This window comes from Ostrea edulis, chromosome 5 (assembly GCF_947568905.1).
Source record: "Ostrea edulis chromosome 5, xbOstEdul1.1, whole genome shotgun sequence".
NCBI lineage: Eukaryota > Metazoa > Mollusca > Bivalvia > Ostreida > Ostreidae > Ostrea > Ostrea edulis.
In genome coordinates, this window is record NC_079168.1 from 54,184,244 (window position 1) to 54,201,022 (window position 16,779).

Consider the following 16,779-nt stretch of genomic DNA (forward strand, 5'->3'; position numbering starts at 1 on the left):
GCATGGGTTTTATTTTTATTATGTTTGCGATTACAGTAAAGATCGCGAAAATAAAATCATTGTGAAGTAAGAAAGTATATCATGACTTCATCTAAATGTAATGATTCTACTTCAGTTTATTTACAGTACTATAAACTGACTATTTTTAAAAAAGATATTTGCTGAACTTTATTATATATAAGATGGAGGTGTGGACGAAGTAATCTTTATAATGTAGATTCACTATATATGGAGTAAATTTTCAAACACAAAACTGCAATAAGTATTGTACTGAGTGGCATTCAGTCATTAAATTCATCAGCAGTCAGTACATGTAATTACAAGTCTCGGCATACACAAATTTAAATGCCAACTGCGATACATTTGATCATATTTTCATTCATCATCTGTGATTCAAAAATAAATATAACTCATGATTACAGGTGGCAGCATTTACTTTAACAGCTTTATAGGGGGAAAGGGTTTTTTTTAAAGTAAAAATGGTGAACACTTATTCAAACGTAAATCGCATGTACTACATTTTATACGATATAAGGGTGGTGATTCCTCCAAGCATGACATACCGAGATGAAACACATTTTGAATTAGTATTTGAAGAGGTTTGTCCATAAAATCTAAACCATCATGAAATATTAGAAAATGAAAATCCAAAAATTTTATTCCCACAATAATAAAGCCGTTTACAGTGTCACAAACTTTCATAATTTCATTCATCATTTACCATTTGTCACAAAGCATACTGGAATTGCGCATGGTGTCTACGGCCATAAAACCGTCTGATGAAGATTTGGTTTTATTTTCAAATATAATTTTTTCTAAATTCATTAATCTTTAATCATTTAATATTCATAGTCTTCATGAAATTACAGCGAATTTGATTGTCTGAAAAATTTGTTTGATTTCTGCATCAAAGAAAACCTGAATTTGACTTCATGTTGTGTATTGATATGTCGTATGAATTCGAAACTCAAATCATATCATGTTTTGTTATCTAAACTCAATGTTTTAAAATATTTAAATGATAAGGAATAAATCAATCATATTTTCGTTGGACAGAGGTATATCATGAACAAGAGGCCCATGGGCCACATCGCTTACCTGAGTCACCTTGGCCTTTATCTGAAGACTTTCCATATATATATTTGCATGTAAAACCTTAGTCCCTATTGTGGCCCCAACCTACCCCTGGAGGTCATGATTTTTACAAACTTGAATCTGCACTGTCAGAAAGCTTTCATGTAAATGTCAACTTCTTTGGTCCAATGGTTCTTGAGAAGATTTTCTCTATATATTTCTATTTAAAACTTTGATCCCCTATTGTGGCCCCAACCTATCCCCAGAGGCCATGATTTGAACAAACTTGAATCTGCACTATGTCAGGAAGCTTTCATGTAAATCTCAGCTCTTCTGCCTCAGTGGTCCTTGAGAAGGAATATTTCTAAAGATTTTCCCTATATATTTCTATGTAAAACTTTGATCCCCTATTGTGGCCCCAACCTATCTCCAGAGGCCATGATTTGAACAAACTTGAATCTGCACTTTGTCAGGAAGCTTTCATGTAAATTTCAACTCTTCTGGCTCATTATTTCTTGAGAAGAAGATTTTTATAGATTTTCCCTATATATTTCTATGTAAAACTTTGATCCCCTATTGTGGCCCCATCCTACCCCTGGGGACCATGATTTGAACAAACTTGAATCTACACTATGTCAGGAAGCTTTTATGTAAATGTCAGCTCCTCTGGCCCAGTGGTTCTTAAAAAGAAGATTTTTAAATGAACCTACCATAATTTTGCATTTATGTGATTATCTCCCTTATGAAGGAGGCATGGCCCTTCATTTGAACAAACTTGAAAGCCCTTCACCCAAAGATGCTTTTGGCCAAGTTTGGTTGAAATTGACCCAGTGGTTCTGGAGAAGAAGATGAAAATGTGAAAAGTTTACAACAATGCGGACGACGACAGACAACGGACAAATTTTGATCAGAAAAGCTCACTTGAGCCTTTGGCTCAGGTGAGCTAAAAAAAAAAACCCAGAAAACTTTGCATCATGTGCTAAATGCAATGATGCAGTTTTCCAGGGTGGTTTTTTTTTGTGTGTGTGGTATATTATATACCGTACCTCCACCCAATGAAAAAATAATTGAAATTCATTCCTTAAGACAAATATTTTATGGGAGATGAGGCTGTGTTTCATTAATATTGATTTCAAAGATCAAACATATTGAACACTCTTAAACATGGCATTTCCTTGACAATTAAGTTATAGCCAAGAACATTCAATGTGTCGATACGACTAACCATGAGTTCAAAAAATTAGATTACAATGCAGGGGTATAAATGAAATATTGACTATGCAATAAATTTGTTATGTAGCAAAGACAATGGATGGGTCATTTGGAAATGGGTAAAACCACAGGCAATTATATCGCTTGGGTTCGAATTTACTATTTAATAGAAAATTTGAACTCAAGCGATATAATTGCCTGCAAGCAAAACTAAGAATAATTTTCAAATATGTCACACTTTGTAAGGGGGGGGGGGGGGGTATAAGAAGAGCTCTAGTTTTTAGCTTTTCTGATCAAAGTTTGTATGATGTCTGCCTGGTTCATAGTGTCATTTTTTATTTTTTCTACAGAATTGCTGTGTCAATTTTGACCACATTTGCCACAAAGTATTTTTGGGTTAAGGGGACTCAATTTTGTTCAAATTTGAGGAAACACAACGGATATTGAATAATTCTCTCACCAATCAACAATAATAAGTCATTTAGGATTATCAATTTCATTATTTAATAATTTCTTGTAGAGTACTGTTGATCTACTAATGGGTCACTTTGAATGATTATATAAACCATAGTGGAATGAATGCTTGAAGAGACGACCTGACATTCCAGTAGGTTGACTTAAGAGTCATGAGTTTGCAAAAAAATCATGCAAATTTCATGTGAGAATCATGTGAGCCACTTTTCCCTGTTAAACCTTGCTCCACATACTATTCACATGAATTCTGGTCTGTATTTTCTCATGAGTATCAAACAAATTTTGATCTCCATATCAATTTTGCCTGAAAACCATGTAAATATTTAGTATGAATATCATGTGTGCTACTTTTGGTCTTCTCATGCAGAGAATTTGCATGAAAATCATGAAAATTTCATGAGAATAATGCAGCCCCTTTTCTCTAGTGTTAGCAGTGGAAGCATAGGGTAATATTTGTGCAATTGGTGAAGCTCAATCATGCTTGCATTGTTTATATATCCCAATAATACCAATAATCTACAATAAATTATTTCATTATTTTGTAAAATAAAAAACATATCGACATTTACACTCTGAATAATAATCCATACAAGGTAAGCCATTTTGTGAGGAAAGCAGGAGTTTCTATATATCATATATATATTGAATTTGCAAGTGGCTCATATTCTAGGACCTATGGAACAAGATGCTGTTTTTGTTATAACTCAATTAAACACCAACGACGCACCTTTTCACGGGAATATTCCCCTTTGGATTGACCAGCAAACAAAGCTTTAACCAGCTGGAATACAAAAACAAATAGAATTTAACACATGCAGTATACAGATGACAAATTTGGTGTTCTTCTAAATTTCATGTTGACAGAAATATGATAGACATTTAGCCAGCAGATAAATATACTGTATAGAGTAATAATTGATAATGGATAATCTCACGAATTTTGAAAGTTTTGAATATATTTACATTCCCATGTATGAATCTAAAACTCACTGTAGAAATTTCTCCATATTATGATTGAGAGAGAGAGAGAGAGAGAGAGAGAGAGAGAGAGAGAGAGAGAGAGAGAGTTATTTGCAAGAATTTCAAGAGGTGTCTTTATTATTGCACTCACAAAAGTCACTGAACATATTTTCTTTTATATCAATTTCACATTTCAATGCCCTAAGCAAGACTCCAATACAGGTTCAAATAAAAAATCTTCTCTTTCCTATGATGACTTTCACATTTCAACAGGATGCAGTTACCTATGCAGTCTTTTCACAAGTTTCTCATTAAAGTACACGAGGTCCATCAAAAGTCACCCGAGAACCACACAACACGAGGTCCATCAATAGTAACCTGAGTACCACACAACACAAGGTCCATCAATAGTCACCAGAGTATCACACATCACAAGGTCCCTCAATAGTCACCTGAGTATCACACAACACCACACAATAGTCACCTGAGTATCACACATCACAAGGTCCCTCAATAGTCACCTGAGTATCACACAACACCACACAATAGTCACCTGAGTATCACACATCACAAGGTCCATCAATAGTCACCTGAGTACCACACAACACCACACAATAGTCACCTAAGTATCACACATCACAAGGTCCCTCAATAGTCACCTGAGTATCACACAACACCACACAATAGTCACCTGAGTATCACACAACACGAGGTCAATCAATAGTCACCTGAGTATCACACATCACAAGGTCCCTCAATAGTCACCTGAGTACCACACAACACCACATAATAGTCACCTGAGTATCACACAACACGAGGTCCATTAATAGTCACCTGAGTATCACACATCACAAGGTCCCTCAATAGTCACCTGAGTATCACACATCACAAGGTCCCTCAATAGTCACCTGAGTATCACACAACACCACACAATAGTCACCTGAGTATCACACAACACGAGGTCAATCAATAGTCACCTGAGTATCACACATCACAAGGTCCCTCAATAGTCACCTGAGTATCACACAACACCACACAATAGTCACCTGAGTATCACACAACACGAGGTCAATCAATAGTCACCTGAGTATCACACATCACAAGGTCCCTCAATAGTCACCTGAGTACCACACAACACCACACAATAGTCACCTGAGTATCACACAACACGAGGTCAATCAATAGTCACCTGAGTATCACACATCACAAGGTCCCTCAATAGTCACCTGAGTACCACACAACACCACACAATAGTCACCTGAGTAACACAACACAAGGTCCATCAATAGTCACCTGAGTATCACACATCAAGCAGGAGAACTTGTATATTGTGCCTAACATGACCATTTAATATCTTTTCACTATCAGATTCTGAAGTTGTGATCAACATATATATGTTTTTAACCTGTGACCTTAATATAATGTTTGTCAAATTACCTTGGTTTGGGTAATGACAAACTCTTTGGTCATAAAAAAAATCTTAAGTAAGAGGTTCTAATGTCATTTACAACTTTTTAATGCTAGCAACACAACAAAGTGAAAAGGTGAAGATAACAGTGATTGATCTCAGAATTCCTATAAAAAATATGAAATTAAAAGTAGGACAAACACAAACCCCTGGACACAACAGAGGTGGGATCAATTGCCTAGGAGTACTAAGCATCCCCATTGACTGGTCCCCCCCCCCCCCCCCCCCCCCCCCCCCCCCCCCCCCCCCCCCCGGTGAGCTCTACATCTTGATCAGGTAAATGGAGTAATCTGTAGTTAACAGTTATCATGCTCTTTTTGAAAAATGGTGGGAAAAAGTCTTATTCATGATGTACAAATGCTATCAAATAAGCAATAACTTTAATCTAACTGATATAGTATATTTGGCATATATTTAACTTACTTAAAACATAGATCAAGCTTAATTCAAATTACACTTAAAACACAGAATCTTTTGAGGCCTTTTTATGTACACAATCATCCTTGTTCTTAGTATGAATTCTGAGTAACAATTGGTATGAGCACATCAAGCAGTATTCAACCAAATGACAGGTTGTATTTGTAAATTGACAAAGAATTTGCAAAATGCTGACTTTAAATTGAGACTGTAAACCCCTATAACATCAACTTATTTATCAGTAGCCTGTCTTGATTTAAAAACTGATCATACCCAGAACATGCTCTTGTGTATCAAATCTGTTGAGAGATATAAACACCATGTGCAGGTGATAATGGAATATTGCTAAATTAATGTGGGGAGTTTATGATGGAGAAGCTGAATTAAATTATCCAAGGGACATGAATGAACTCCTGTCCCAGGGTTTATGAATGAACTCCTGACCCAGGGGTTATGAGTTTCATGATTTTACAGAATCCCATCTGCTCATTCTTACTATGTACTAAGTTAAGTTCTTTGGCATCAAAGACAGATGAATTTTTAAACAAAATAATGTACTTTCACTAAATGAGCCATAGAATCCCATTCTAGCATCTGATCCCCTAACCCGGGGGTCATGAATGTTACAATATTGATGGATACCCCTCATTATTATTATGCAGTCAGTTTGGTTGTTTGATGTCCTGGAATCAAAAGGATTTTAAAAGAAATAATGTTGATGGTACTTTCAAATATTTCTTTATGAGCAACAACCCTACCCTAACACTACAGGCCACATCTTAAAGAATGTCTCAGTCTGTTTCCCCTCCCCCGGGGCTAGTTTATGTGACAGCTAGACCAGGCAGGCAGGTACTTCTTTTTTTTTTACCTGGATGTTTAACATGGATGTATGGTTTAACTTATACACACAATCCCCCTATTCAAACATAGATCTTTTGTGCTATCATCAAACTGGATGTATTTACATGTAGATCATGAATCCTTTGGCTTTCAATTGCTACTTTCCAAGAGTAAACTTGTTGCATCTTAATGCAAGTGGATAAAAATATACACATTTGTCCTTAATGAATTTAAATAGGGAGAAAAGCCATTAGTACTTTATTTCACAGGAAACTTCATCATATGACAAATTCTGAATGCAATAGTCTGTTGGTGTATATTGTCTACATGAACATCAGGATAATTGCCTTCCTTGAAAATCTCCAAAAAATAAAACTGGTAATAAAATCAAGAAAATCAAACCCTGCATATTTATTACAAATAGATCATAGTTTGACTAGAACGAAATTTTTGGTTTGAACATAATACTGGAAATAGAATCAAACTTAGCATATATAAAAAGTGTAAACTGTCCCATAGCAATTTATATTGTATGAAATATAAAAAAAAAAATTCAATTCATTCCTTATAATCTTATTTTCAACACTAAAAGATGCAAACATTTTAAATTTTACTTCATAAACAAATACTAATAAATAGAAATTTCTTGCACCATGCAAGAATTCGCTTAGCAACATACTAACAAAATGTCGAATGTGGAGGAAGCCATCTTGGTTCTTCGCATATCAGAGCATATGTACTTTATTTATCAAATTTGAAAAGTTTGAACAATTTAAATCATGCAAACGGTACATAATATGCCTGTGAAAATGCTTACATGGGGTGTTTTTTCTAAAGCCATAATTTGTACTATAGAACTTTGCTTCAGCCATCATCAGGCTGTGACATACTGGTACTTTCTTTGCATTGTATGAATAAAGGGTCTTTTAAGTTAGCTAGCTTAAAACTGTGACTGGAGGTAGATAGACAAACCAAGAGTTCTGTGCGTAAAATATTTCCCCAAATTTGACCAATTCCAACAACCTGTAAATATTTAAAACATCACAGAAAATTAAAATTTGTTGAGAATCAAAATTGTTGCACTAAGCACATCTTCCAATTATTTACAAGGACCCTAGCTTCTAAACTGTGAAAGGAGTTAAAAGGACAAACCATGTCCTTTATTTGATATAATTCCTAAAAACGGACCAAGTTCAACCTGTAATTTTTTCAAAAAATGAAGAAAATCAAAATCCTTGCCACATGCACATCCTCCACGCCCATACAAATACTCTGCAAAATAAGAAGGTCCTCACTTGAAAACCGTGGAAGGAAAAACAGACAAATAAATCAAGTACTCACTATGTAATTATTCCTCAATAATTCAATAACCTGTAATTTTCTCAAAAATTAAACATCAAAATCCTTGCCACATGTACAGTACCCGCAACGTTATTCTTGACATGATAAACGATAGAACACGATACACGCACGATACGATAGGATACACGCACGATACGATAGGATACACGCACGATACGATAGGATACACGATAAACCTGATAAACGCAAAACCTGATAAACGATCTTCACGATAGACCTGATAAACGCAAAACACGATAAACGATCTTCACGATAAACGGAAAACCTGATAGAAATGTTGTAAATTTAGAAACGGTTTAGACGGAACGAAATTTTGATACCTACAACATAATTATTAACATTATGTTGAAAATAATATTGAAGGATTTCAATGTTCATTATATACCTACATTACGGACAAAGCGGATTTCTTGTTTCCCGCGTTCTCGCAATGGGAAAAAATCTAACGCGGTAATCTATAGGTAACTCAGGAAAACCGCGTTCTCATCGCGGGATGACTATCAGCTACCTGTCCCCGTCGCGGTAACATTTGTTTAAAACATTGATCGGTTTTGTACCATATAATTTCTTTAATCCACGGTCGTACGTTTTTTTGTTTTTTTAATGCCATCACAGCTAAAATTAAAAGAAAAAATAAAATATATACGGCATTGAATTCATTATTTGATATCTATATGAATTTTATCAGCCAATGATTCTAAAACTTATATTGTCACCTAATGTTTAATATATAGATTATACAGGGAATTAACTAAATGTAATATAATGTAGTGATATTATGCTTCAGTAGCTCTCTTATGCTAATGTATATTACCTTGAGTATGAAATAAAACCAAGTAATATTGTGTGTGTAGCGAGGAGGGGGTTATTTTGCATCAAGCTCTAAGTTCACGGCTCATTCAACATCTCAAGTTATTTTCATAACGACCGCTTTAAAAAAAATCAACCGCACTACACCTGTTAGATATTTTTACACTATGATTGATAATTGATAGTCATAAGTAATTGGAACATATTTATTTGAATTGATATTTTGTTAACAAAACATAAATATACTGTTTAAAAAACATAAACAAAACTCGGCTTGTTTTAAATTCGCAATTTTGAAACGCTTAGTGTGTAAAAAAATTCAAATAATCATCAAAACCAACATAAATTTCCAGTATCTACACGTACGAGTATTGGTACATGTGTACATGTACAAGGTATATATAAAAAAAAAAACAACGATGACAGCGGAATCGTGCCCAGTTGAGCAGAATTTTGGGGGATGCAACACCCTTGCACCCTTTTAAAACTTAATCTTCTAAATGTGTGAAATACAATGTCCCTGAGAATGTTAGCTGTCAAAACACGGGTGATAGACAAAATCAGATATAAGGACGCGCACAAGTTCAGCAGTTGCTATGTAAGTAGCATACACGTGGAAAAAAAAATCGGAAGAAAAAGAACCATTATTAAAATATACATGTATGTGATAAACAATGTAATTTACTGATTTTTCCTTTCAAATCGGAACTCCCTATTTTTCTGTTAGTGTTAATTACAAATAACTGTTTCTAGACAAACAAATGTTTATGAACTTCAGAAGGAGCTTTCAGATTTACTGTGCTCGGTTTACTGTCCTACTTTCCAGACTACTTAGAATTAAATTGTGATAAATTTTCACTCTCTCTCTGGACAGACAAATAGCTCTTCTTCTGCCTTAAAATCGACAACTTTATGTTCTCCTTCAAATATACCATCTTTCCTCGATTCCTAAAAATAGCTTCTTTAACAAAACGAATAAAGGTTTCGGAAAGTATCGTACTTTTTCATTAGATTTTATATACGATCCCGATAGTTTCCGAAGCTACACGATAAATGATTTTCACGATAAACGGAAAACCTGATACACGCAAAACACGATAGACCTGATAAACGCAAAACACGATAGAAAACGGAAAACCTGATACACGATAGGATAGGATACACGCACGATACGATAGGATACACGCACGATACGATAGGATACACGCACGATAGAGCACGATAGGAATGTCAAGAATAACGTTGCGGGTACTGTACATCTTCAATACCCATACAAACACTCTGTAAAATAAGATGGTCCTCACTTGAAAATTGTGGGAGGAGTTTGCTGGACAAATTATAAACCCTCGATCCATTTTACAATAATTTTCAAAATAAAGGGGCAAAACTCCTGCAAGAGGTCAAAATGGATCAAAATTGCAACATGATCTAGAGTAATCCACAAAGAAGCTACATAGCAAGTTTCACCTTGACGTGTGACAGAAATGAAATTATAGAGACAGATCTAGAAAACCCCATACAGAAGGATGGGTATCGCTGTACCACAAAACATCACAGCTAAAGATAGCCATATAAAAAAATGAAACCATCAAATACATACTCTATGTTTTAGAGTGGGCCAATCCAACATTCTTAAATTCAGATGATTTTATCAAGGTTCACTCAAGTTATCTCCAGAAACCCAAATTTTTTTTTATTTTCTTCAATATCGAGGAGCGTAAAATTCACTCGGGAATGACACAAGGAATCCATTTCAAACCAATTTTGTGTTTAGTAGTCTTTAATATCACTCCAAATTTCAAATGATTGGTTGAAATTAATTTATTCAAGTTATTGCCCTGAGACCAATTATTGACGTTTACTTGTAGATTTTCTTTTGTGAAAGTAACCTTGAAAAGAGAAACGATGACCCATTTATTTGCTCTGAAGTTTCTTTTCCATGTAAGACATTGTGATATAATTGATACTGTATGTGCAATAAATAATTTCTGAAGAATTTAGAATTAATTCAACACAATTCAAACCTGAGTGCATAGTTCGGTGAATTAACAATAATTCATACTCTTGCATTGGTGCAAAAAAGCAAAAAAATATAAATTCTGCTAAACTAAGTACATATATAGTAATATTTAATTGCTATTTTCCTACAAGTAGCATTTCATGTTTGATAATTCTTATCTATACACACTGGTATATGACTTGCATGCATGTATGCACAATATATTTCCCCTAATCGTCTTATGTATCCAAATGTATGCATGTACTGGCAGGGCCTGTTACCGAAACATAAGTCCTGATTTTACCTATATACATCCTATTAGTATCTTTTATTGGGTTTTTTTTTTCAAATACCTGTGACATATGCACACACATGAAAAACAAACACTGAATGATATAAAAACTCCATATTGTTGTGTGGCCTAACAAGAACACATCAGACAAAATAAACCTCTTAGATCTCTAGAATATCATCTCCCATTAATCAAACATCAAACATACTCCATCACTGTCTATTCTTATGCTAAATTAATGTCATTTTCCCCCTAAACAAATTGATCATTATTTGATCCCCCTCTGTCTGCCTCACCAGGCAGACTTCCCTGATATTAGCCCAAATAAAAGAATGCTGAAGGCTTACAAAACATACACTATAGGAACAAAAAAAAAATACTCCTGAAATAAAAATGGCAAGACATTTCCCATGGAAGAACGTTTTCTAATCAGATTTTTCTAGCATATTTGTAACACAAAAGAGATATTGATACATGTACACATTGCCATACAAGAGCTTTCAAGAACACTTGGTGACAAGTCATAGGTCTTGATTCTAACAATATTAACTTGGCTTCTCATTTTATATGGACAATCAATAGGCTGACAGCAACAAAAGTGTCACAAAGTTCTAATAGCTCTTTTCAAAGAGGAATGATTGGATGTACATGCACTGACCAGCAGCTAAGGTCTGGAGTGTTGCTAAAATGTAGGACAGTCTAGTGAACAAAATGAAAAATATAGAAGCATCAATTGAAGATATTTATTTGAATATTACCATATTTCATGTTTTACTGGTTTTCTTTAAATATCAGTGTCATAACAGATCCTTGATATATGGGGTATTCAAAAGTATAGGATTGAATCAGAGCATGTCTTTTTCCTCTGTGAAAAACTAATATGTAATAAATCTGTATATATATATTACATAAATCCATCCAATGAAAAATAGGCCCATGTAGATCTGGGTTAGAATAGGTCCTCAGTACTCCTTGCTTGTCATAAAAGGCAACTATAAAATGGGGTGGTCCTTCGCATCAGACCGCAAAAACAGACGCCCTGTGTCACAGCAGGCATGACACAATAAGGATTCCTCCCTGCTCAAAGGTCATAAGCGCCAAGCATAGGGCTAAATTTTGCAGCACTTCACTGGCAATGGTTACGTCTCCATATGAGTGAAATATTATCGAGTGGGACATTAAACATTATACAATCACTCAATCAAATAAGGATTAATTTTAAAAAGGTAAACTTTTCAGTATCTCAGACATGAATATATCAAGTATCTAGGACAAGTGTAGCAAGTAATTAAGCAGCTAGGCTATGCCATATTTACTATGTAAATGATCTGAAAAACCTGGGATATCTCAAACAAACTTCATTCATCTCATAGTATTTTCTCAGTTCCATGTGCTATATTACCTGAGGTTATGTCAAAGTCGGGTCAATTTTCTGGTCCGTTAAACAAAACAATTTACCAGGTGATTGCTCAACATACCGGATTTACCCAATGTATTCCATTGGCCTACTTCAATGGAAAAACCTCCCAGTAGAGTTAACTTGGGTTCATATAAATTTATACACATCATGATCATGTGCAATCAAATTTGCACTAGAACGAATTTATACATGTCTTGACTAACTGAAGTAGTACATGTATCGCACGTTAACAAAAATGGTGGCACCAGGTATTGCAAAGATTTCTTATGTTTAAGGGTAGACAAATTCAAAATAACTTTTCAGCTATCCTTGTAAAACCTCTTTTTCTCTAATAATGCACCATAAAAACTATTAAAAATATAACACACGCCTACACTGTTTACAGCCTTACTGTGATGTAAACTACCCCCACCATTACATATGGGTTGGCCCCAAGTAAGATCAGGTAAGGTTAATAGGTCATATTTGTGACATTTCTGGGTTACTCGATACGCTTGATTCATTCTTGAGTTAACCCAAGTTAATTCAGGTTTACCAATCAAAGTAGGTCCTTGTTGGTTGAAATTCATACCTTTTAGACCTACAGCAGGTGCTGGATAAAACAACCAAGGATTTGTTAATTTAGCCCCCATGCAAACTTTAACATCCAGGACATGGTAATTATTGGGAGTTAATGATCAGTGCCTGCTGTCTGCTGAACAAATTCACAGCCCTTATGATTGGTATAAAATGCGTTTCCTTACACAACATAGAATTCAAATCATAGCATAAGATGACAGGGTACATAGTTTACATCATACAACATAACACAAATACTATTACATCACAAATAAACAGCCTTCTGGTGCATCACATAATAAGTGAAGTGCTTTAATTCAATCTTTTCAATGCTATGAAATTAAAAAAGTTTTATTGCTTTGTTTATGCATATACATATATTCAATAAAATGAATTCACCAGAACGGTCCTGATTGTGCCAAAACACATGCACAGCTGAAATGTGGCCAAGCTTCAGAGTTATGTACAGTATATCTAAATGAAAAGGGAAATAACTTAAGACCTGAAGACATTTTCCTATCCCAATTCAGTTACTTGACTTTTAACCTATTGAGCCCCAAGCCAATAGGGGTCGTTTTCATTCCATGGCAAGTCCTTGTGTGTGAGGAAAGCAGACTCCAGGAGAAAATGGAAACCAGTTAAGGTCCGGGAACCAGTAATTGTCAAGGGACAAACAAATTGATTCCAGTATAACTCCCCCTTCCACAATTTCCACGATCTTGTGTCACGAGACACCTTGGCCCTGCTGTTCAGCTATTGTGATTTCTATAAGATTTTTTGCAAGTTTTGTTCCCATGGAAAATGTTGACCCCACATTGTGGCCCCAACCTAGCTCCAAAGGGTCATGATATAACCATGATACAATGTCACAAGATAAACAAGAGGTCCAAAGATCTTAACAGTCACCTGAGTATCATAGCCCTTACATAGTCTCATATTTGCATTTAAGCCTCATTCTGGATTTTTTGTGCACAGCTTTATGACCTTCCTAAACATGCATACAATTCCCTTTCAATTACAATAAATGGAAAGACGAAGTTTGAAGCATTTAAATCTTCCCTTATTATTTGCCCCCCCCCCCTCCAATTTCTGAAGCGTTATACAATCTATGACAAGTTTTAAATAAAATACTTCCAGTACAGTATGAAAATGTGTGAACCAATTCATCCTCTTATTCACAATTTCATTTATAATTCATGCAGACAGCATGTTTACTATAATATATACAAGTTAGCCCCCCTCCCCAGGTCTCAACTGATCTGACCATTATGGCCATGGATATTGTCATAATGATTATGCACAAACCAAGAGTTCTGTGTGTAAAATATTTTACAAATTTGACCAAGTTCAACAACCTGTAAATATTTTAAATATCAAAGAAAATTAAAAATTGTTGAGGGTCAAAATCCTTGCAATATGTACATCTTCAAGTTATTTACAAAGGTCCTAGCTTTAAAACTGAGAAGAGTTAAAAAGGACAAACCATATCCTTGATTTAATATAATATTTACTCAAAATGGACTAAGTTCAACAACCTGTACCTCTCAAAAATTGAAGGAAATCAAAATCCTTGCCACATGTACATCTTCAAAATCCATACAAATACTCTGCAAAATAAGAAGGTCCTCACTTGAAAACTGTGGAAGGTATTAGCCAGACAAATTATGTACCCTTCATTTAACATTAATTTTCAAATAAAGGGGCAAAACTCCTGCAAGATAGGATGAAATGGATGCTGCAGCTGAAGAGTAATATAGCAATGAAGTCTGCAAATGTAAAGCTTTCTCCAGTCACAATGATGGAGAAAGTCCCCAAGTGTCGACAATGCAGATGACACCAAAAGGCAGTGCAGAGACATACTATTGTATCTATCATAAATGGACTCAAATTGGCATAGCACCGTGTACCTGTATACAGCATTCAAATCAACTTGAAACAATATGAATCCATGCATCTATTACAGTAATTATACACATACAGCTGTTCCCAATCATACAGATACAAATCGAGTGTCAAAGACCTGACCAAAGAATGATGAACCCCAGCTGATCATGATAGAAAATGATACTACTGCACACATCCGAAAAACACTCCCGGTTAACTAAAGGAGGTCTAAACGAAATGCCTCATCAAAACAGAAAAGTCAACATCTCTGGAAGTCTCTGCATTTCAAGAAGAAGTGTGTTTGAACTTTATAGCCTTAATTATGATCATTTTTCAAGAAATAATACATGCTGGAGAAAATCCCACAAGGCTGAAATATTTGGTTAAGGGAAGTCAAATGAACCCGAATATGTCAATTTCTTGGCAAAAACACATCAATTTTCACAACAATCTCCACTGTGACAACAGACTTCACTGACGGATTCCTTTCCTATTACATTCAAGAAATATGAAATAGGTAAGACACCGACACAACAGAAGCAACAGGTAGATGGGTAGTGTGTGTCATGATCATCTAAACATGGCAGTTTTAGTCAGCATTTTGAATATTCAAAAAGAATTTTTTTGGGGGAATCCTTGATAAAATTACAATAAGAACTTACTGTTTCTTTAGAGAGGTCATTGGACAGATGTTGTTTGCCTTGGTGTTGGGGGTAAGTTTTCTCAAACATTCAAACCACACCTTTACAAAAGAATTTCCAAAATAATTTTAACAATAGACAGATGATAACTGAATACTAATTACCATTTAGTGTTGCTACTGTAAATAAACTGAGGTATAAACATTATGTTTAGATAAAATCATATCCCCAAATACTTCAGTACTTTGCAGTTGTTTTATTTTCATGATCTTTAATGTAATCGTGACCATAGTAAAAATAAAACCCCTGTGAATATTTCTCCTTTAACAGTACATGTAACTCAAATTCAGAATTAATGAGGATCCTGATTTAGGCATGAATTATTACACTGCATAACGCTTTCTTAAAAAGGAGTTCTACTTGTTGGGAAAAAGAAGAGAATACACATAAAAACTTGCACCTTTCGGAATACTGTGTATGCTTGTATACTTCACACATATGAGTACCTACCCGTGCAGTATCGGGGTCAGCAGCAATCATTGGAGTGTAGTTTACGTTGACTAAGTCCAGTCCACTACAGATTGTCACAGTCCTCCACTCCAAGTTACCATTACCTCTCTGCTCTATTTCAGCATAGGTACGAGGATCCTGTTCAGAGACCAAACAGTGTATTTCTATAACAATATACCTATACACCTTAAAGATATCATAAAACGCAAATATTACATTTAGGTTATTAAGCACAATTATATATGTGATATATCACTGTAATTTCAATGGCTGTAACCACAGAACTTCAATTCGATATATATATATTATTACTACAGTAACTTGATCCGAAGAGTCGGATCACGTCGAGTTGACAGGCGCGGATCATCAGATCACACGAGACGCGAAGCGTCGAGTTTGATCTGATGATCCGCGCTTGTCAACGAGACGTGATCCAACTCTTCGGATCAAGTTACTGTAGTAATGATAAATTTATTATATACCCCCTTCTGCATTTTAAATCCACATTTATAAGATAATAAATGTAATACAAATTATCAAAAACACAGACATACCATGAAATTATGTTTTGTGTACGCAGTTTTGTTTTGTGACGCGGTCAACATTTTCCACAAATAATGTTGCGTTTATCCATTGTGACGTCATTGTGACGGCATCAGTTTCAGAGGATACTGATACGGAATCAGAAAACCACAGTGTGGTGATCCGGAAAACCGGATCACACGCTGTGAAATCCACAGTATCAACGAACGATACATTGATGGGTATATAATAAATCTATATAATGGTATGTACGCTATCCAAATCCTTTGTCTACACATCAGGATTGTCAAACTTCCCTTATATGCCCCGATGATA

General features: G+C 35.0%; 1 protein-coding gene across 9 annotated transcripts in view; it reads right to left on the reverse strand.

The window, feature by feature from the left end:
- Positions 1 to 16,779, reverse strand: part of LOC125652308 (1-phosphatidylinositol 4,5-bisphosphate phosphodiesterase beta-4-like) — a 106,764-nt gene that overhangs the window by 50,404 nt on the left and 39,581 nt on the right. For all 9 annotated transcript variants that reach the window (XM_048881386.2, XM_048881388.2, XM_048881385.2 and 6 more), the window contains 3 exons: positions 15,922 to 16,059; positions 15,433 to 15,512; positions 3,488 to 3,541 (listed from right to left, as the gene is read on the reverse strand). In XM_048881386.2, coding sequence (XP_048737343.1) covers positions 3,488 to 3,541; positions 15,433 to 15,512; positions 15,922 to 16,059 — 272 coding nt within the window. The remainder of the gene's footprint in view (positions 1 to 3,487; positions 3,542 to 15,432; positions 15,513 to 15,921; positions 16,060 to 16,779) is intronic.